This window comes from Sturnira hondurensis, unplaced genomic scaffold (assembly GCF_014824575.4).
Source record: "Sturnira hondurensis isolate 20B ecotype Veracruz unplaced genomic scaffold, ASM1482457v3 Scaffold0025406, whole genome shotgun sequence".
NCBI lineage: Eukaryota > Metazoa > Chordata > Mammalia > Chiroptera > Phyllostomidae > Sturnira > Sturnira hondurensis.
The window spans coordinates 658,709-682,153 of record NW_028098037.1 but is presented as its reverse complement, the minus strand read 5'-3'; the positions used below and the strand labels follow the sequence as shown (position 1 = coordinate 682,153).

The 23,445-nt window shown below is 38.3% G+C and overlaps 1 protein-coding gene and 1 long non-coding RNA gene across 2 annotated transcripts; one reads left to right on the top strand and one right to left on the bottom strand.

Annotated features, from left to right (window-relative positions):
• Positions 1-1,345: 1,345 nt before the first annotated feature.
• On the bottom strand, positions 1,346-22,280 carry LY96 (lymphocyte antigen 96). The gene is made up of 5 exons (XM_037039719.1): positions 21,681-22,280; positions 11,100-11,189; positions 6,505-6,633; positions 2,393-2,445; positions 1,346-1,474 (listed from the first exon to the last, which is right to left on the bottom strand). The coding sequence occupies exons 1-5, from the start codon at positions 21,790-21,792 to the stop codon at positions 1,376-1,378; spliced, it is 483 nt and encodes a 160-aa protein (XP_036895614.1). The 5' UTR covers positions 21,793-22,280; the 3' UTR covers positions 1,346-1,375.
• Positions 21,780-22,465, top strand: LOC118982586 (uncharacterized). Its single transcript, XR_005065571.1, has 2 exons — positions 21,780-21,862; positions 22,274-22,465. It is a non-coding gene; the product is annotated as an uncharacterized LOC118982586 (long non-coding RNA).
• Positions 22,466-23,445: the final 980 nt, after the last annotated feature.

The window sequence follows — 23,445 nt, the reverse complement described above, 5'->3', positions numbered from 1 at the left end:
TGAATATTTTGCTTTCTATAATTTTGTATTGTTGGATATTTTTCAAGAAGGAAATGCTCATTTATCCATTCGACAAATATGGATTCAGTACAAATCCAAGCCAGTTTCTGTACTGGGTGCTGGGTCAAGAGTGCTGAGCAAAACTCGACTACGCTGCCTGGGTTCATGGAGCTTAGTCCAGTCAATAATTGAAATAACGACAAAATGAGTGCTGAGTACTATAAGGAAGGGACATGGGTCTACAAAAGCACATCTGCAAAGAAAGTTGGCCCTACCTGGGTGAGATAGAGGTGGGTGGAGAAAAAGGGTCTGGGGGACCGAGAAAGCCACAGGAGGCTGGCAGCAAGGCTCTGTGTTATATAACTTCTCTATGATTTTCCTCAGGACGGCCTCCTCCCTATATCAAAGTGTATGAAGTGAACCCCACACTACCTGTTGATAATCCCCTAAGTAGCACCAGAGCCAAGAAACAGCCACATGCATTACAGAGGCAAAGAGGTGAGTGTGGCATAGAGTGGAGGAGCAGAGTTGAGGCAGAGAGAACTGTGTGGCAAAGGTTCTGGAATGGGAGGGACAATGGCACATTCTAGAACACAGACAGCAAGGAGAAGGTGATGAGAGAAGCAACTGGAGAGGGAAAGGATGGGCAAGGCCTGGCAGGCCCTCACAAAGATTCCAACTTTATCCCAAAATGAATCAAAAGCCCCAGGAAGAGCCTTGTTAGTTTTTGTTTTATTTTGTTCCATTTGCCTTGTGGTAACATGACTAGACCTGTATTTCGAAAGCCGTATTGATACTGCCTTTGTGAAGAATACATTACCTGAGGTACCTGACCAGGTGCGGGAAGATCAGTCAGGAGGAAACACAGGTAACCTGCCCCAGAGGAGAGGCAGGACATGGAGAAAAGTCAACCAGTGGGAGAGATTTCATTACCTGTGTGTCATGGGCAGACTTGTCCTCCCCAAATTCCTATGCTGCAGTCCTAGGTCCCAGTGCCTAGAATGTGACTGGATTTGGAGACAGGATCTTTAGAGAGGTGTCTAAGGTGGTAAAGATGGGCCCTAATCTAATATGACTGCTGTCCTTATGAGAAGAGGAGATTAGGACAAAGACTCACATAGACCATGTGAAGACACAGGGAGAAGGTTATCTATAATCTAAAGAGAGAGGCCTCAGAAGGAACCAAATCCACCCGTTCTGGTTTCAGATTCTTGGCCTCTTCCAGAACTGTGAGAAAATACATTTCTACTGTTCAGGCCACCCACTGCATGATATTTGTTATGGCAGCCTTAGCAAACTAACACACTGTGCAAAAAGAAAAAAAGATTAAGTGAAGAATGAAATCTTTGAATAATAAAAATATATTCGATTTATCCTAATTGATATAAGGATGGTGTATGATGGTGAAATTCAAACAAAAGAGCATTTCTTCAGTATTCCCGGCGATGGCTTCCACAACAACTCTGTATCGTCCCTAAAATGAGGGATAAGAAACACAAGTAATATAAAATGTTAGATGCTTCTATTTTGTAAGACTTCTAAAAGCATTTTTCTTACTAGGAAGAAATCATTTAAATCGGATTGGTCATCATTTCCTCAGTTTTTTAATGAGATGAAATTTTGTATGCCTAAATTCAGCAAACATTTATTTCCTAATTATGAGCATGTTTAAGGATTTTTTGAGACTAACCTATGAGATTTCCAAACATTAGATGTAAATTGTAAACAAAATCAGTTAAGAATATGCATTGTTAAAATTTATTTTTAAATAGTCATCAAAAGTGAAACGTGCAAAATTTCATTGCTAAGTATCTAATGCAAACATCTAAAGTCACATGGTTATTACTCATGGAGACAGTTACAGCATTCTAGGCAGCAGGTGTACAATGCATTCGCCTCAAAATCATTCAATATATTGATGATGAACATTTGCATTACTTTTTAGCCATGTATGTTACAGAAGAAACATGAAATGAAACTGAACTTTCTTTCGTGTAACTTTGTTATTTTTCTACATTCTTTAGAACAGGAGTCGCCAACCTCTGGGCCACAAACCAGTATGTGTCCGAGCCTGTCAGGAAATGGACTGTGCAGCAGGAGGTGAGCTTGAATGCAATGCTCTTGAATCATCCTGAAACCATTTCCCACCAACCCCCCGCTCCATGGAAAAATTGTCTTCCATGAAGCCGGTCCCTGATACCAAAAAGTTCAGGGACCACTGCTTTAGAAGGAAATAGAAAAATATCCCAAACCAAATAAAAGTAGCAAAAAAATCTTGACTATCTTAATTTTGAGTCACATTTTTTAAGAGTTGCAAATTGCTTATTCAAATTCTTCACATATCTGTTACCACCAAAGATTAAGAATGTAGAAAAGGACTCTTGGACAGTACCTTAGAGAATAGTATCCCCTTGAAGGAGAATGGCACTGATGTGTTTACAGTCTCTGCAAACAAAACACAAAAACGTCTTGGTCATCACTAAGTGACTTCTTTTTTGGTAGGATGGTTGCACCTTTGACACTTTACTACTGGCAGCTGCAGTCCCAAAGAAAATTATAAAGAAATAATAGGTCTTACACCCTGGCTCCCATTGTCCTGAGACTCTGCTGCCACCACAAGCTTCTCTCAGGACTAGCATTAGGGGATGCAAACTTTAAGGCCCTGAAGTGAATAAGTGGTGCACAGGCAAGTGCTAATATGCTTCATCCCCAGTTATATATATGCATATTTAATATTGCTGCTCCTTTAGCAGAGTATAGTAGAGAAGGAAAGTTATTTTAAAAGTAGATATGTATGCTACTTACTAATTTAATTCTCAAACTTTAAAGGATCAATATTTCTTAGATCGAAATGTCCTGAGCTCTGAGCCTATATAATTGGCTTCCAGATGGACATGTTTATTTGAACCCTCCAAAATTACCTGCATTTCAACATGCCCAAATCATAACTCATTATGTTTAAATATACACTTTTGAACACATCATTTCAAATAATGGCACTTCTATCCATCCTGTCACTGACCTTCAAGAGGTTCTTGATTTACCTAATCTTTGCCTGCCACGTCAGTTCAGTGAGCATGTCTCTCCTGTCCTGTCTCCCAATATGCTCTCCCGGTCTCCTCCCCTTGACTCCAAGTCCACCATCTTTGTTCATCCCTCATGGCCTCTCACTGTCTCCCAGCTGCTCTTCTTTCCACCCAAGTATCCTGCCAGCCAATCCCCTCCGCCTTCCATATGGACACTAGCTATCTGCAGAAATGGACATCTCGGTGGGGCAGCCTTATCCACTGATGACAAGCCGCAGACCAATGTTTTGCACATGGCTTACATGCCTGCTCCTGCCCCCCTGTTCTGGGCTCATCTTCAGCAATTTCCCACAAGCACATCCTGTTCCAGTTACAAAAAAAAAAAAGCTACTCTCCAAATAAGCCACATCCTCTCCTGGCTAGATGTGTCTGCCTACACTCTTTCTTCTCCAGGGAACATCTTTCCTCCTTGCTCTCTTACTCAAGACCCAAACAAAATACTCTCTGAAGCTTTATCTGAGTTTTTCTATCACAGTAAATTGATAACTACATACATAGTTAAAACTAAGAGCATATAAATTTGATTAGCTTTTATGACATTTTGTTGTCGTTTTTGTTCCCATGACTATCTTTCCCAGAACAGAGAGACCCAAAGATGGAGACCCTATCATGCAGTTTGGGATCACAAGGGTCTAAATCATGACCTGCTCAAATTAGGTTCAACAGATGTTTGTAGAAGGGAAGAAGGGAGGGAAAGAAGAAGCAGGCAGGCTGGGTTCAGTCTGACACATGTGAGATCTCTAGAAAGTGAAACTTCAAAAATTCAAATAAAATGTCAATATAATCCCAAGAGTATGTGAAATCTTTGTGAAACAATTGTTTTAAAAAACCGTAATCTGCCCTGGGTGGTGTAGCTCAATGGATTGAGTGCGGGCCTGCAAACCAGAGGATCGTGGTTCGATTCCCAATCAGGGCACATGCCTGGGTTGCAGGCCAGTTCCCAGCGGGGGACCCACGAGAGGCAACCATACATTGATATTCTCTCCCTCTCTCCTTCCCTTCCCCTCTAGGGATAAATAAATAAAATCTTAAAACAAACAAACAACAACAACAAAAAACAGTAATCTTCCAAGAGGATTTGCTTCTGAAGAGAAAGCATGGCACAGTAGAGGAGTAGGCCTTAAGAGTCCAGAGGCTGCTCAGGTACTAGTCCTCTGAATGACCTTGGGCACAGTTCTGAACCACTCAGTCATCAGTTTCCTCACTTGTAAAAATGGCAGAACCATAAAATCAGGAACAAAGAAAGGAATCAACATGAATATTTATTATTTAATAACATCATTCTTAAATTCGTACTGAGCACTATTTTATACACATGCTCTAATTAATCCTCGAAGCCATGTAAAATCAGTTTCACTGTGCCCATTTTACAGATGAGGAAAATGAGGTGACTGTGACCCAAGGTCAGACTGCTAGTAGGTGGGAAAGCTGGGACACTGACTCAGGTCTGTGAAACTCTGAGCCCAGATTCACCAGCAAAGCCAGCTCTATGACTCGTATGTGATTGGGAGTGGCAGATAAAGTAGAGATATGGACAGATGATTGGCTGGGAAACACACAGCAAGCACACTGATTTACTTAAAAACTATTTTCTTTTTTAAAGATTTTATTTATTATTTTAGGGAGAGAAGAAGGGAAGGAGAAAGAGAGGGAGAGAAATGATAGGTTGCTTCTTGCATGCCCTGGCCAGGGACCTAGCCTGAAACCCAGGAGTGTGCCCCAACCATGAATAGAAACAGTGAAGTTTGGGTTTGTGGGATGACACCAAACCTACTGAACCACACCAGTCAGGGCAAAAAACTATTTTCTTAGAGACTGCTAGCAGTTGTACAATCATATAATCAAACTGATGTCCCTTTCAAAGTAAGTATAAGCCCTTTCTGTTATAAATTTTTATATTACTCTAATCCCATTAATTCCCTATGATTATTTTTCATTTTCGGTGCCACCTATATCTAGTGTATGCTATGTTGCTAAATTTAACATGCATGTAAACTATCTGAAACCATTTTTTAAAACAAGGTGGGTATAGGTTAATGATAAATAATTATATGGGAAAATATTCCATTTTGATAGTAATAAAAATGTTAATAAAACAATTAAGTATAAGTTATTTCTAATAAAGTTTTTTAAAAACTTCTTATCCTTTTAAACAATAATACCCAATGTTAACAAGACAGAGATTAATCTACTATACTTACACTTTGTTGGTGGCACAATATATAAATTGATATGATCCTTTAGAAAAGCAATTTGGTCTTATGTGAATAAAAGCACAGTTTTACTAAAACTATTTAAGCTTAGAAATCTCTCTGGGAGCTATATAATTCCTTCTTCTAAATATGGGAATATTCAAATCTAAAATGTGAGAAAAATTACATAAAGAAATATATTAATTATAATATTATTTATAACAGTACAAATACCAGAAGGATGCTAATGTCCAATAAGAGAACGGTTAAATGAACCAGGACATAACACACTAAGGGAGAGCTTTCACTGTAAAATATTCATACCTGATTTTTAAAAAGATTTTATTTATTTTTCTTTTTAGACAGAGGGGGAGGGAGAAAGAGAGACAGAAGCATCAATGTGTGGTTGCCCCTCACATGGCACCCACTGGGAACCCCACCTGCAACCCAGGCATGTGCCCTGACTGGGAATCGAACCAGCAACCCTCTGGTTCACAGCCCACACTCAATCCACTGAGTTACACCAGCCAGGGCCATACTCTGATTTTTGAATCACATGGACATGGTTATCTAGCCAAAAAATTAAATAAATTGTTTTAATTGTAGTCAAGTATATGTACAACTGCATAAATAATGTGCATAAAAGAAAATACTCCAAAATGACTTTAGAAATTCGGTGACTTCTTTATTGTTTATACTTTCTAATTTTGGTAATGTGACAGCGTGATATTTATAACCTTTTAAACTATTTAAACTATTTACTAGTTTGAAAATTATTAAGAAAAAATTCATGAGTTTTCAATAAGTGACCTTAAGATCTTAAACTTTAAAATTTTATGATTCTGTGAAAAATTCCAGGGTGGATAAAAAAGGAGAAAGACATGGAAGAAACCAATGTAGCGCATAGTAAAATCTAGTGAGTTTCTATGAGAAATATAAGTGTAATGTTTAGAAAAAACAGATCTATAACCAAGGATAAATATACAATATTAATCTGAACAAGGTAAAAATTTTAATAGCCCTTCAAACACACTCAAGTGTCATCTTAATAATAACTCAGTAACATAGTGGTAAAATGTCATTTAAACTGCCAAAAGTAAAAACTTTGAATGGAAATAAAGAATTATTATCGGAAAAGAAACTTCACATTTTCCATGTATTTACTTTCTATAACATTCTCATAAAGTATTATATTCTAGCCTGAGAGCAATAAATTACATGCTTACCTCCTTTCAGAGCTCTACAAAAAGAATATGCATCATCAGATCCTCGGCAAATAACTTCATTGCGCATTGGGAACTCCAAGGTGTTAAAAGATAAATACAGATTGAAATACAATTTTTTAATGTCTTTTCCTTAAAAAGAAAAAACATACCATTAGTCTCTCATATAAGAAATTATTTTATAAATAATAATGAACATTTATTATATGCATAAAATGTGCCCTGTGCTTTTCCAACATTATTTCATTCAATGATCACAACTACTCATATGCGAGTATTGTGATCCTAGTTCTGGAGTTGAAGAAACTGAAGTTTTGAGAGGGTAACTAGTAGACTGTAAACATAAAAGAATACTCCATCATAAGAATTACGTACTATGACTAAAAATAGAGGGACCTAGTTTTTTAAAAACTATCAAATGAAGATATAAAATTTTTTGTTCTTGTTGTAGTTTGGCTAGAAAGTTCAAGGAAAGAAAAGAAATTGATGATAATCAACTCATGCCCACTTTTTAGTAGCTTTGATGACAAATTTTTTTGAGAACAAAATTAAACCTTTTTTAATATAATTCTATAAATAACCGATTATTTCTTTTTTTCATATTTTATTTACTTCTTTTTAGAGAGAAGAGAAGGTAAAGAAAAAGAGTGGGAGAGAAACATCAATGTGTGGTTTCTTCTCATGTGTCCCCTACTGGGGACTGGCCTGCAACCCAGGCATGTGCCCTGACTGGGAATCGAACCCGCAACCCTTTGCTTCACAGGCCCATGCTCAATCCACTGAGCTACACCAGCCAGGGCCAAAATTAAACTTTTTGATTAAAACTTGGGTGATGAGCTATTTACTATAGCTTCATGATCACCCTATTCCCAATTAACATGAAAAAACTCAGTAAACAATGTATTTGGCTCAATTCTTATAAGTTACTCAGTTTGCCCAAGGAGAAAGCATGTACAATCTTTTTTATCATGAAAATAATTGACTATAACCACCACCTCATTTAAAATATTTTCCCAGTAAGGTCACTGTAGCTCACTGTGTAGCCATAATTAAAGGAAAAGTTTCGTATCTTTAACTTGAACTTGGCTGTGTGTAACAGAACTCTCAACTCCTTCCTTAAAACTTTCCATTTGGTGTTGCCACCACTCTTTTCCCCTAGTCCTTCAAGCTCTCTGACTCCTCCTCACTTTGTTCATTTACTCCTCTTTATTAAGGTTCTATCCTCAGTTCTCCTCAATAGCATTTATTCTGCACAGTCTCTCTGGCTTTAAGTGCCACATAGGATGCTAACTCCCAAAATTTGGCATCCCCAAAGATGCCATCTTCAGTCTCAAACTCCCTCCTGAGCACTGTCTCATATATGCATTCAATATCTCTATTCAGATGGTGCTCATTAGCTCACCCTACAGATCCTAAATTGATTTCCTCATCTTTATCCACAAATCAGCACAAGAATTCCCAACCCCAGTAAATTTTACTAGTCTTCATTTCATCCTCATTTCCATGGTCTTAATACAGGCCCTCATTACTCTGAGCCCAAAGGAGCACAAAACTCCCTAATTTGTCTCCAGTTGTCTACTTACAGGGTAAAGTATAAAGAACATAACAGGGTCAAACAGTGGTTCATGGTCCATTCCACAGACTTTAGCCTGAACCTCTCAAAAACCATAGATGTGAGCAGAAGTTGAAGAGGTGTTTTTATGAGAAATTCCTTAGACATGGGAATCAGCAGTACTGCTGTGGTGTCCGAAGACAAGGTAGGACAGGGACCTTCTTCCATTTGTACATGGAATACAGTATGTTCCTGGTCTTCAATGACTCCCAGAAAGTGCTGTTTACATCTTGAGAAGCTTCTTGCCCTTGGGCACCACTGTGGTCATGTCAGCCACATGAAAAGTGGTTAATGTGAGGTACCACTCGGGTGGTTCAGCAGGCCAGGGATATACATGTGCATGTTGGGATGAGAAATAAGAAACTGGTGGCTGCTGTGTGAGAAGACTGTTGTTTTTTTTTAGATTTTATTTATTTTTAGAGAGAGGAGGGGAGGGAGAAAGAGAGGGAGAGAAACATCAATGTGTGGTTGCCACATGAGTGCCCCCTACTGGAGATCTGGCCCACAACCCAGGCACATATTCTGACTAGGAATTGAACTTGCTATCCTCTGGTTTGCAGTCCATCGCTCAATCCACTAAGCCACACCAGCCAGGTCAGAGAACACTGTTTTTGACCTCACTTAAGAAAACTCCAGGAACTACCAGAAATAATTTTCAAGGAGACTTACGGTCCAGCTTTGTTTGTCCATCAGTTAGTGGTATACGAGTAATTTACTAGCAAGGTTATAAAGTCTCAAAGTAAATAATTTCCATTTCCAACCTATTTTTGATTCAGTTCGTACTTATTTATAGCTCTTACTGAACAGAAGTAGAGATACCACATAAAAATAAGTTGATTTTTATAATGTGGCCCCACACTTTACACAGAAATTCTAGCATATTCTAGGTAAACTCATGTCATAATTACAGAACTCTATATAAATATAACTGAATAATTATTTTTAGTAAATTAACATAGTATGATACAAATGTCATACTTAGTAAATGATTAAGTTATCTGTGGTGGCCACAGAGGTGTGCTACTCAAACTTTCCTTCCCAAGAACCTGCTGGAATAAAAGTAGTTGACAGACAGCCGGAGCTGTTGCACCTTTGTATCCTTCTCACCCAGAGGCCAGCGCCCTGCATGTTGCTCCTCTAATGAATGAGCACTGCTGAGGACACTAGAGCCAGCCTATTCCTTCCTGCCTGTCATGGGACACTTGTGATAGGCAATCTCTATTCTAAGGCTCCCCATTGACCTGGCTGAAAGGATCTCAGGGATGCATTTTGGTCTGATGACAATATTACCAAATTCTCCTTCTTTCCTTCCTTCCCTCTCTCATTTCAAAAGCCTCAGATCTATACCTCAGTCCAAACCCCCTCCTTGCCTACTTGGGCCTCCTCTTCCTTTCATTGTTCACCAGTATTTCTCCAGATAAATCTATTATATGTGTAATTCCTTCTCCACATCTGCTTTTCAGAGAACCCTGAGTGATAGCATATTGTATTATTATTACTTGGGTCTGAAAGGATACAACTTGCTACCTGTGGGTAAGGACAAGGGGTTTGCATGAAAATTAGGTCATTCATAATGTCAATAATCAGTTCTGCCAAACATCTAGGGGTAAAGCACACCACATAGGCCAGAAAACAAAACCTAAGAGAGAGAAATTGTAGAGCCTCAGCCAGGCAAAATTTTAGAAAAAAAATTACTTTCTAACCTTGGCAGATAAATTGTTGATTGTTCTTCGCTCTGCACTATCATCAAGCATCACCACAGTCACTTCACTTACCACACCATGTTTTTCAAAGGTCTGCCCCTCCAACTGCACTGAGAAATTCTTGAAGGTCAAGAGAATGTCTTATTTATCAATGAATAATTGGCATCAATCACAATACTTAAAATATACTATGCATTTTTCAAGAATAAATGAATGCAGTAACAAAGTACCCAAACACAGGTTGAACAATTAAATTCAGAAATATTAAAACACGAGTTTTGTCTATTATTTCTGGGTTCTCAGCTACCTCTTTTCTTGTAAAATGGAAAACTAAGATCGAGGGGAAATCTTTATTTAAACTTACTTATGTGAAAGCACTTTATAAAATATATGCTCCAAATATAAGCTATACTATAAATGATGATGAAAACAATAATGGTAATGCAGATGATGAGAGCTGAACTTTTCTGGGATCCTAGGGTTTACATACAACAAAGCTAACTGGTATGAGAATAAAAGTTTTATGTGTTTTCCCAAACACTCAGGTCCAGCCCAATGCTACCATCACCCAACTAAAACCAAGGGGAAGAAAAACAATACAACACAAAATAAAAAACGTTACTGTTTTTATCCCCAAATCATCATTTTTAAGATGATTTTTAGAAAAACATGTCCTGCCTTGCTTATACACAGATCTTGAACTAGTGGAAACCCAACTTTACTTATCATCTGAATAGATAATGGCTGGCAAAGTATATACCTATCAGATTGTTAGAAGTCTCAAATTATTCCCACTTTACCCCCATGCCATTATGTAGCCCCCTCCCCATTAGTGTAAGCCTAGTGACTTGCTTCTAACAAATAGGTCAAGCAAAGTTGATGGAGTGACTCTTCCATGACTAAGCTACATAAGATGGTGACTTCTATCTTGTTAGCTGACTGTCCCCTTTGCTGGCTTTGATGAAGCAACAAGCTAAGTTGAAAAGGCCCATATTGCAAGGAACTGAGAGCTGGCCAACAGCCAGACAGGAACTGAATACTGTCAACAATCACATAAGAACTGAAGTGGATCCTTCCCTGTTTGAGCCTTCAGAAGAGACCCCAGTCCTGGCGGACAGCTTGATTGCAACCTGTGGGAGATCCTGAAACAGATACAGCGAAGCCATGCCTAGACTACTCACACACAAAGACTTTGAATACATGTACATTTGGAACACAATTATTTGTCATTGATATTTTTTGAACCTTTTAAATGATCTACAAAAACAAAAGTTCGAACTTACTTGGAATGAAGGAAATATGCAAATATCCATGGCTTCCCTTCAATGTTATACAGGGTTCAGGCATTACTGAAATAGCATATTCCGTGTTATCTAAATGGAATAAAGATACTGTCAATAAATTACTCCCAGTGAGTACAGTATTTGGAAATTCAGCCTCCAAATGATGCCTTTAGCATTAAAATTGTATAATGAGAAAAACCGAGGGTGGTTAAAAATATCTCCCTCTGCTGAGGAATATCAGCAGGATGGCAGAGCAGGAAGTCCGAGATCCTTCTTCCCCCCACATCCAAATTCAGCAACAATTCATGAATAAATTCTCTTTGTGAGAAGTCAGAAACTAATTGACAGTATCCTAAGTTCCAGAAGAAATCAGATCCAGACTTATTAAAGTTGGTAGGAGATTTATGATGCCCTCCTGAAAGAGACCCTGTCCCTGGCACAGCAAAGTCAGAAAAAAAATCCCCTAACCTCCAGTCTGACTCAGGAAGGAAGATGTTGGTTCATGCATCCAAACCCCCAAATTTTCCAAGGGGGATCCCCAAAGGACTGAAGAAATAAAAAGTCAGGACAGATCTTCAACTAGTATGAACACTACATGAGTAATTAAAGTTTCCCAACAAAGAAAAGCCCAGGACCAGATGACTTCGCAGGTGAATTCTACTAAACACTTAAATAAAAATTAGCACCAATATTTCTCAAACTCTTCAAAAAAACTGAAAAGGAAGAAGTACTTCCCAACTCATTTCATGAGCCCAGAATTATACTGATACCAAAGGCAGACAAAGACACCACAAGAAAATAAAGCTATTGACCAATATCCCAGATAAATATAGATGCAAAAATCAACAAAATACTAGCAAGCTCAATTCAACAACACATTAAAAGGATTATGGTCACATGGGATGTATTCCTCTGATCCAAGAATGTTTAAAAAAATCAATCAATGTGATACACCACATTAACAGAGTGAAGGATGAAAATTACATGATCATCTCCCAGCACTCATTTGTGATAAAAATGTCCAACAAAGTTGGAATAGAGAGAACATACCTCAATGTGAAATAGACCATATATGACAAACCCACAGCCAACATCATACTCAATAGGAAAAACTACAAGTACTCCCCTTAAGATTGGGAACAAGGCAGGAATGTCTGTCTTCACCTCTCTCTTTTTTTTAAAGATTTTATTTATTTATCTTCAGAGGGGAAGGGAAGGAGAGAGGGAGAGAAATATCAATGTATGGTTGCCTCTCATGTGTCCCCTGCTGGGAACTGGCCTGCAACCCAGGCATGTGCCCTGACTGGGAATCGATCCTCGATACTCTGGTTCGCAGGCCCACACTCAATCCACTGAGCTATACCAGCCAGGGCTCTGTCTTCACCTCTCTTATTCAACATATTACTGGAAGTCCTAGCCACAGCAATGAGATGAGAAGAAATAAAAACAGAAAACTGTACTTGAACAACAATTAAATTTTTAAAATTTTTTAAAAAGAAGAAGTAAAAAGCAACCAAATTGGAAAGAAAGAAGTAAAATTATCATCATTTGCAGATGACATGATAGTGTATACAGAGAACCCTAAAGATTCCACCAAAAAAACTAGTTGCACTTTATATGCCAATAATAGAGGTCAGAAAAGGAAATTAAGAAAAAATCCCAGCCCTGACTGGTATGGCTCAGTTCATTGGGCATTGTCCTGCAAAGAAAAAGGTCTCTGGTTCTATTCCCAGTTGGGGCATTTGTCCGGGTTGTGGGTTGGGTTTCTGGGTGGGGTGTGTATGAGAAGCAAATGATCAATGTTTTCTCTTACATCGATGTTTCTCTCCCTTTCTTTCTCCTTCCATTCCCCTCTCTCTAAAAATACGTGGGTAAAGAAAACAATCCCATTCAAAATTGCTTCAAAAAGAATAAAATACCTAGGAATAAACTTAACCAAGAATGTAAAAGACTAGTACTTGAAAAATTATAAGACACTGAAGAAAGAAACAGAAGAAGATAAAATAAGTAGAAGCATCAGTAGGAAAAATCCTTAAAATGCCATACTTTCAAAAGCAATCTGCAGATTCAATACAATTCCAATCAAGATACCAATGGTGTATGTCAAAGAACTAAGACAAGTATTCCAAAAATTTATATGGAACCACAAAAATCCTGTATAATACTTATCTTGAGAAAGAAGAAAAAAGTTGGAGGAATCATGCTACCTAATATCAAACTACACTACAAGGCCATAGTAATCAAAAGAACATGGTACTGGCATAAAAACAGACACAATGGAACAGAAGAGAGAGCCCAGAAACAAACCCACACCTTTACAGTCAATTAATATTTGACAAAGGAGGCAAAATCTATGGGCTAGATGGGCTAAAAATGAAACTAGACCAATTCTTACATTACACACAAGAATAAGCTCAGAATGGATTAAAGGCTTAAATGTTAGATTTGAAACCATAAAAAATCCTAGAAGAAAACATAGGCAGTAAAATCTTGGGCACTTCTCATAGCAACATATTTTCTGATGTATCTCCTAAGGCCAGAGAAACAAAAGAAAAAATAAACAAACAGGATTATAGCAAACTAAAAAGTGCTTGCACAGCAAAAGAAATCATCAACAAAATAAAAAGATAACCCACTGAATGGGAGAACGTATTTGCTGAAACATCTAATAAGGAACTAATATCCAAAATTCATAAAGAACATTTAAAACTCCCCCCCCAAAAAATACAGTCCAATTAAAGAATGAGCAAAGGACCTGAATACACACTTCCCCCAAGAGGACATACAGATGGCCAAAAGACATATGAAAAAATGCTCAACTTCAATAGCAAATGCAAATTAAAACCTGAATGAGATATCACCCCAAACCTCTCAGAATGGCCATCATCAATAAATCAGCAAATAAGTGTTGGCAAAGATGTGGAGAAAGGGAACCCTCACGCACTGTTGGTAGAAATACAGATTGGCACAACCACTGTGGAAAGCAGTATGGAATTACCTCAAAAAATTAAAAAGGGAACTGCTCTTTTGGCCCAGCAACTCTTCTTCTGGGAATTTATCCAAAGAAAACTGAAACACTAATTTGAAAGAATATATGCTCCCCTATGTTCACTGCAGTGTTATTTACAATCAGCAAGATATGGAAGCAGCTCAAGTGTCCATGAGTAGAAGAGTAGACAAAACAGCTACGGTGCATTTACAGAATAGAATATTACCCACTCGTAAAAAGGAAAAAAAATTACCCTTTGCAACAGCATAGATGGACCTAGAGAACATTATGCTAAATAAAATAAGACAGTCAGAGAAAGACAAATACCATGTGATTTCACTCATATGTGGAATCTAATGAACAAACTGAACTAACAAGCAAAACAGAGACAGACTCATAGATAGAGAGCAGGCTGACAGCTCTGAGGGTGGGGGAAGGCTGCGTGGTGGAGGAATTGAGCAAAAAGGAAAAAAGAAAGAAGAACTCATGGACATGGACAAGAGTGGCGATAGCAGGAGGGAGGAGGATGGGTGAAGGTGGAAGACAATATAGGGAGAATAAGTGATAATGAAAAAAATACAATAAGAGAAATAAAAATTACCCTGACCAGTGTAGCTCGGTTGGTTGGGCAGTATCACCCAAAGCAAAAGGTTACTGGTTGGATTCCCAGTTAGGGCACATGCCTTGGTTGTGGTTCGGTTCCCGGTCTAAATGCATTCAGGAGGCAACTGATCAATGATTCTTTCCCACATAGCTGTTTCTCTCCTTCTCTTTCTCCCTCCCTTCCCTTCTCTCTAGAGATAAATAAATAAATAAAATAAATATATGATTAAAATAAAAATAACCCTCTCAAAATTACATGATCATCTCAACAAATGTAGAAAAAGCATATGACAAAATTCAACACTCTGTTTTGGTAAAAACTCTCAACAAACTAGGATTAGAGGAAATGGCCTCAACATAATAAAGGCCATAACTAAATATCATACTCAAGATTAAAAAACTGAAACGTTTTCCTCTAAGATCAGCAATAAGCCAAGGATACCTACTCTCAACATAGTACCGAAAGTCCTAGTTGGATCAATCAGTCAAGAAAAAATAAATAAAAGGCATCTAAATCAGAAAGGAAGAAGTATAATTTTCCTGTTTGCAGACAACATAATTCTATAGAGAGAAAAACCTTAAGATTCTGTTTTTAAAAAAAGAACTGTTACAACTAACCAACAAGTTTAATAAAATTGCAGGACAAAGAATCAACTTAGAAAAATTAGTTGCATTTCTATATGCTAACAATGAGCTACCTGAAAGGAAAATTAAAAAAACAATCCCATTTACAATAACACCAAAAGAGTAAAATACCTAGGATTAAACATAACTAAGGAGGTGAAAAACTTGTATCCTGAAAATTATAGAACATTGATGAAAGAAATTAAATAAGACACAAATGGAAAGACATTTTCTGTTGACTAGAAGACTCAGTATTGTATAAATTCCATATTACTCAAAGCAATCTACAAATTCAATACATTCCTTATCAAAATCTCAATGGCATTTTTAGAGAAATATTTTTTAAATATTTTATTTATTTATCTTTAGAGGGGAAGGGAAGGAGAGAGGAAGAGAAACATCAATGTATGGTTGCTTCTTGTGCATCCCCTGCTGGAAACTAGCCCTGCTGGGAACTGGCCCCTGCCGGGAACTGGCCTGCAACCCAGGCGTGTGCCCTGACTGGGAATCAAACCGTGATCGTCTGGTTCACAGGCCCATGCTCAATCCACTGAGCTACACCAGCCAGGGCTAGAGAAATATTTTTTAAAAACTCTAAAATTCATATGGAACCACAAATGACCACTAAGGGCAAAATTAATCCTGAGAAAGAGAAAAAAAATCTAGAGGCCTTACACTTCCTGACTTCAAACTATATTACAAAGCTACAGTAATCAAAACAATATGGTGTAGTACAGATAGGCATATAAACCAATGGCATTGATCTCAGAAATAAAAACCATGCATATATTGTCAAGCAGATTTTGACAGGGAGCCAAGAATGCACAATGAAGGGAGAATAGCCTCTTCAACAAATGGTGCTGGGAAAACTGGATGTCCACATGCAAAACAATGAAACTGGATCCTTAACTTACACCATACACAAAAATCAATTCAAATGCATTAAAGGCCTAAATGTAAGGTTCAAAACTGTAAAAATCATAAAAGAAAACTTACAGGGAAAGCTTGAAGACATTAATCTTGACAATGCTTTTATGACTATGACACCAAAAGCATAGGCAGCAAAAACATAAACAAGTGGGATTACATCAAATTAAAAACTCTTGAGGGATTCCATCCAAGATGGAGGTGTATCTACCTCCATCTTCGCTTATCTACCTACCTACTTACATAAGCAGTTTCCTTGCACAGACAAAGGAAGGATAACAACCAATTTTAAAACAAAAAGCAACCAGAACTGCCAGAAAATCAAACTGTATGGAAATTGGACAACCAAGGAGTTAAAGAAGAAACATCCATCCAGACTGGTAAGAGGGGTAGAGATGGGCAGGTGGGGTGGAAAGGACATGCAGCAAGGCAGTTGGCAGACCAGGCAGATGAAATGGTGACTGGCAGACTGGGCAGTCTCACATTTACGTGCAAATAAATTGGTAGGAACAACTGTGGAATGAGACAGATTGCATACCACAGGGTTCCAACGTGGAGGAAAAGAGCCTCAAAACCTCTGGCTGTAAAAACCTGTGGGAGTTGTGGTGGTGGGAGGAACTCCCAGTCTCACAGAAGTGTTCATTGTGGGCCTCAGAGGATCCTAGAACATACACAAGCCCACCCATCCAGGAATCAGTTCCAGAAGGGCACAGTCTGCTGATAGGTAGTGGGGGAAGTGACTGAAAGCAGGTTGAGAGCCAAACAAGAGGCACTGTTCCCTCTCTGAACACTCCCCCACATACAGCACAACACAACAACGTAGGTTGTCCAGCCCAGTGAACCCTAAGGCTCTGCCTCTTACAACATAACAGGTAGGCCAAGACAAAGAAATATGGCCCAAGTGAAAGAACAGATCAAAGCTCCAGAAAAAGAACTAAGCAATGAGGAGATAGCCAATGTATCAGATGCAGAGTTTAAAACATTGATAATCAGGATGCTAACAGAATTGGTTGAATATGGTCACAAATTAGAGGAAAAAAAGAAGGGTATGAAAAGTGAAATAAAAAAATGTACAGGGAACCAACAATGGTGGTAAGGAAACCGAGATTCAAATCAATGGTCTGGTGCAGAAGAAAGAAATAAACATTCAGCTGGAACAGAATGAAGAAACAAGAATTCAAAAAAATGAGGAGAACCTTAGGAACCCCTGGGACAACTTTAAACATTCCAACATTCAAATCATAGAGGTACCAGAAAGACAAAAGGACAAGCAAGAAATTGAAAACTTACTTGAAAAACAATGAAAGAGAACTTCCCCAGTGCAGTGAAGGAAATAGACACACAAGTCCAAGAAGCACAATCTGAAAGAAATTGGACCCAAGACACACCAAGACACAGCATAATTAAATTGCCCAAGAGTAAAGATAAGGAAAGAATCTTAAAAGTAGCAAGAGAAAAGGAGACAGTTATCTACAAAGGAGTTCTCATAAGACTATCGGCTCATTTCTCAGAAGAAACATTGCAGGCAAGAATGGGCTGGAAAGAAGTATTCAAAGCCATGGAAAGCAAAGACTACATCCAAGATTACTCTCTCCAGCAAACCTATCATTTAGAATGGGAGGGCAGATAAAGTGCTTCCCAGATAAGGCCAAGTAAAAGGAGTTCATCATCACCAAGCCCTTATTATATGAAATGTTCAAGGGACTTATATAAGAAAAAGAAGAAGATGAAAACTATGAAGTGCTCTGTCTGGTGTAGCTCAGTAGACTGAACGCGGGCCTGTGAACCAGAGGATTGCAGTTCAATTCCCAGTCAGAGCACATGCCCGGGTTGCAGGCCAGTTCCCAGTAGTGGACCCATGAGAGGCAACCATACATTGATATTTCTCTCCCTCTTTCCTTCCCTTCCCCTCTAAGGATAAATAAATAAAATCTTTTAAAAAAAACTGTGAAGAGTAAAACTACAACAAAGTCACAACTATCAACAACTGAACCTCAAAAAAAATAAAAATAAAAACAAACTAAGTAAACAACTAGACCAGGAACAGAACCTCAGAAGTGGAGATCACATAAAGAGTTATCAGTGGGGAGGAGGTAAGGGGAGAATGTGGAAAAAGATACAGGGAATAAGAAGCATAATTGGCAGGTACAAAATAAAGAGGGAGAGCTTAAAAGTAGTATAGGAAATGGAGAAGCCAAAGAATTTATATCTATGACCCGTGGACATGGACTGGGGGAGGGGAATGCTGGAGGGAGGAGGGTGCAGGGTAGAGGGGTGTAAAGGGGAGAAAGAAAATGGGACAACTATGATGGCACAATCAATAAAATATACTTAAATAAAATGGAGTGTAAGGTGGTCTGTTAGGGTACCAATCCACCTACTTCTTAGATAGCTGACCATCTGAATGAAGTGCCCATAAAGATTCAAAAAATAAAAATAAAAACACTTGCACAACAAAAGAAACAATCAACAGAGTGAAAAGTTAACCTATGAAATTGGAGGAATTATTCGCAAATCGTATATCTGACAAAAGGTTAATATCCAAAATATATAAGGAATTCCAACAATTCAATGGTAAAAAAACAAAAACAAAAACAAAACCTCATAAGCTGTTTTAAAATGGGATAAGGACTTGAGTGGCCATTTCTCCAAGGAAGAGATGCAAGTGACCAACAGGTGTATAAAGAAATGCTCAAAATCACTAAGCATCAGGGTGATGCAAATCGAAACCACGATGAGATATCACCTACCTCTCAGGATGGTTATTATTATTTTTAAAAAGTGTTGGCAAGGATGTGGAAAATTGGAACACTAATATACTGTTATTCAGAACGCAAAAATGGTGCAACCGATTATAGAAAACAGTTTAGAGATCCCAACAAAAAAGTGAACTGCCACCCACTTCTGAGTAATTATCCAAAAGAATTAAAATAAGGATCTCAAAGAGATACTAGTACTCCCATGTTCATTTCAACATTATTCATAATACCAAGGTATAGAAACAACCTAACCATCCATTGATAGATGAATAGATAAAGCAAAGGTGGTACATACACACAGTGAAATACTATAAAGTATTTCAAGTATTTCAGCCTTTAAAATGGAAAGAAATTTTAAAATTTGCTACACATGAACGAATCTTAAGGACACTATGCTAAAGAAAATAAGTTATATAAGAACACATACAATATGATTCCACTTATCCACAGTATCTAAAATAATCAAATTCATAGAATCAGAGTGAAATGTACACCAAAAGGTTGCAGGTTCAATCCCCTTCCTCTCTCTCTCAAATCAATTTTTTAAAAAAACATATCCTTAGATAAGGATTTAAAAAAATAGTGTAATGGTGGTGGCCAGGGGCTATGAGGAGGGGAAATGAAGAGTCACTCAACAGGTATAAAGTGTCAGTCAAGCACAAAAAAGGAGTAAGCTGTAGGAATCTGCTGTGAGACAATGTATCTATTGTCAACAATAATGTACTGTACATTTAAAATTTTAAGAGAGTACATATCATGTAAAATGCTCTTGCTACAGTAAAGTAAAATTTAAAATGTTAGACAAGTAAAAAAAATCTCCCCATAATGTAAATAGATTAGTGTTTTAATGTCTTTACGTTGTTAAGGTGGAGGTTGAAGGTATTTAATTACTTTGAGCTATGTGTGAGGGGAAAAACATTCCCCAAGGCATATTTTTATAAAATTACCTCTTCCATTTTGGGACTTTTTAACTGGTGTGGATTCTCTGAGGCGAAGAAGGGAGGGCCATGGAGTTGGGGGTGGCGGCTGGCAGGCTTGTTGTACCAGACACACAGGCTTGTTGTATCGCTTGCCTGTCAGTCCGGCCACCCATGGGGCAGCAGGGAGGGACCATGGGATATCTCAGCATTAGAGTGAAAGAGGTAAGATCCTCCCACAAAAATCAAAAGACAAATCAAATCATTGTTACTAAGGTGCTTAAAAAACTAATTATAATATGAAGTGTTGCTAATAAAGGTCCTCTGAAACTTACCACAGAGAAGGTAGCATAATCAACATGTGGGGCGAGTGGACTGACAGGCCTTCTTGGAAGCGGGCAAGGGTACTGATCTTGTAGAACAAAGAAAGTCCAGAGCCAAGTTGAGAGGGAATTCAGCTGTTTTAACACCTGTCAGTTATGTTAATTCCCCGGAGGTAACTTTACCTTAGCATTTGCCGGAGTGTTTCTTACGATACTCAATGCACATTCAAAAATCAAATAAAATAAATAGGTTTCTTCATTGCAAAACTTCTCAGACCTCAATGTACACTTGTAATTTTCCCCAAAATGATTAAACCATAAAATGCCCTTTTGCAAAAGAATCTCAAAGAACTAACATTTGGGGAAGACTCCCTTTCTACCTTTCTGATATCACCAGTGGGCAAAAAAGCCATCCAACCAACCCATGGTGAGCAATGAAGTAGAAAGCACCAAAGAAAAAGTGATGAAGTCCTGAAGCAGTGCTTTCAGAGAAGGGAAAGGGGGGGTGGGGGGAGCAGTGATCCGAGCTGTTAATAGCATTAGGGTATGGATGATTTTTTAAATAAGTAATAAAGACTGTTTCTATGTGGATCTGTGCTAAAATTTTTATTTCACAGTGATTCTTGTAAAATAGGCTCTAAAATCACTTTCATTTTACAGATTAAAAAGATGGGGCACAGAGAGGCTAAGTATTTTGCTCAAGATCATACAGCCAGTAAATGATCCAACCAGGCTTACATCCATTTTATTAGCATTGAGTACCTGTTATATGCCAATACTATACTAAAAAAAAGTAATAATAATACAGCTTAGAGCAGCAATTTTCAACCTTTTTCATCCCATGGCACAAATGAACTACTAAAATTCTGTGGCACATCAAAAAATATATTTTTGACCTAAAAAATAGGTAGAATTTTTATTCATTCATACCAGTAGGAAGGCTATTGCTGTGTTGGCTGTTATCATTTTCTTATTTGACAACATAAGGGAAAAGAGGTCAGTGCCCCTGAGTAGTCAGGTATTGCTCTAACGTTTTAAAAATTCTTGTGGCACACTGTTTGAAAATCACTGGCTTAGAGCAATAATTAATTCCAGGAATCAGCTAGGACCGTTTGTGCTTCTCATCCCTCTGGGCTGAGGCAAAGCTCAGAAGCAGACAGTTCTGCCCAAACTGGGAGGAATGGCTCAAGGTCGGGAAAGCTGACCACAGGAAACAACAAAAGCACTTGCAGATTAAGTACAACAGTTTAGAGAATGGTGAGGTCTGCGAAGGATCAAGAAAAGCCATACAAGGAAGTCACCAGCAATCACTCTTGCTGCTAGCAGCAGCTGGATAGTACGATCATTTCCTGTGTCTCCACCACAGCAAAGCGAGGTTCTTGTGAAAACGCAGCCTTGAAATAGTTGACGTTACAACTGTTTGTTGCTGGTACACTTACCGCAGGAGGAATACCAAACACTCGCATCAGAGGAGTTGCAGATCCAGTGTTGCTCCCCAGGTTCAGTAAATGTGGAAGAAAACAGGGTGGAAAAGAGCGTAAGTGGGAACATGATTTAATATCTCCAAGGCTTCACAAATACAAGGAGAATCAGTAACTCATCATCATCCTCTTCCTTTCCAGTAAGTAGAAAAAAAAATTGAGCTTAGTTATTAGTCACATGACTTCCTAGTTCCAATTCAACTATGTTCCTCTTTATTGTCCGTGCGCGCGTATGTGTGTGTGTGAGAGAGAGAGAGATCGAGATCTGAGCTCTCCCTGTAATGGTAGAGAAGAAAATGATTCAGAATGTACTCTTTTCCAATACTTGATGCAAATGAGAGCACGGAGCTTTAGAAACAAAACATGGTATTTTCCCAGTCAACAATAACAAAACCAGCCAGTAGGTCTCCTTTAGGATCTCAACAGATGGCACCCCTTCCCATCTGCATAGCTATTCCCCCACACAGGTTCTTTAGACAATTTCTCGTGCCTTAGAGTGCTGAGTGTATAGATCTGAACTGAATAGTCACATGCAAACTATTTCTGCTCAGTAACAGGTTCAGCCATGGGGCAGAGCCAGGCTGGAGGAGACCCTAAACGGGGATCTCAGAACTATAGGACACTACCTGTAGTTCTGCTTTGGGGGCTGGGATGCCACCAGGCTTGAGAGTGCATTTCCTTAAGCGAACTGCAGCTCCAGGAAGTATTTTGAGCTGTATTAATAAAATGGTCACTATCTCGTGTGTCGCATCTGTTTCATTTCAAAACTCTTATTCAATTCTAGAAAACAGTTGATCCTTTAGGTAGGTTCTTTGCTACTTGAAATCATAGCATACTATTTGGGATTACAATAGCATGTGGAGTTGGGGCATAAAAATCCACAAGTTTAGAGGAAAATACGCACATGTTGGTAAAAGTTTTCACTAAAGAACTTTATGACTTTCCCATTTTTTAAAGGCAAAGCCCCCCTGGGGCTGAGGACATGGGGAGTTGTTCAATGGGTATTATGCGTCAGGTTTGCAAGATTTTAAAAAATGTTCTAGAGATGTTAGAGATGCAACATAAATATAATTAGCACTACACTGAACTGTCCTAAACTGCACACTTAAAATTGGTTAACATGGTAAATTTGTTTTGTTTTCTTTTGACCATAATTTAAAAATGTGTTTTAAAACTGAGGGGAAACAAAAGAGGAAAAGCCCGTGGTGGTTTTGAAATACTATTTCCACTAAAAGGAACGAAGACTAGAGAAATTGTTGCTTCTAGGTCTGGGGAAGAAAATGTACATGATGAGCCTGAAACACCTTATCATCTTCGATAACCAATTTGAAGACAGTCCGATTGACTAAAAATGGGTTTCCTATTGCCACTGTAACAAATAACCACAAATATAGTGACTCAAAACAAGGCAAATGCATTCTCTTACAGCTCTGGAAGTCAGAGGTCTGCAACCAGTTACCCTGTGCTAAAGTCATGGTGTCTGCAGAGTTGGTTCCTTCTGGAGATTAGCGGAAGAATCTGTTTCTTCGAGTTTCTCAGGTTTGAACACTTTGGTTCCAAGGCTGGCACTCAATCCACTGAGCCACACCAGCCAGGGCTAAGGGGCAATTTTTTACATAACAATCGATAATACAAACAACATAATCTATGAATTAGTCTTCTCTAAAATAATCAAACTCCAACTGACAAAGTTTCAAGTTCAACCACCAATTTATGTGAAATA

Bases quoted from the DNA above. Each gene is read 5' to 3' on its own strand.
- LY96 (XM_037039719.1), bottom strand. From the start codon at position 21,792: ATGTTCCCACTTACGCTCTTTTCCACCCTGTTTTCTTCCACATTTACT. The intron at 11,190-21,680 runs GTAAGTGTACCA...TATTCCATTTAG, and splicing joins TGTTTGGTATTCCTCCTGCG to ATAACACGGAATATGCTATT. The intron at 6,634-11,099 runs GTAAGTTCGAAC...TTTCTTTTTAAG, and splicing joins GCATATTTCCTTCATTCCAA to GAAAAGACATTAAAAAATTG.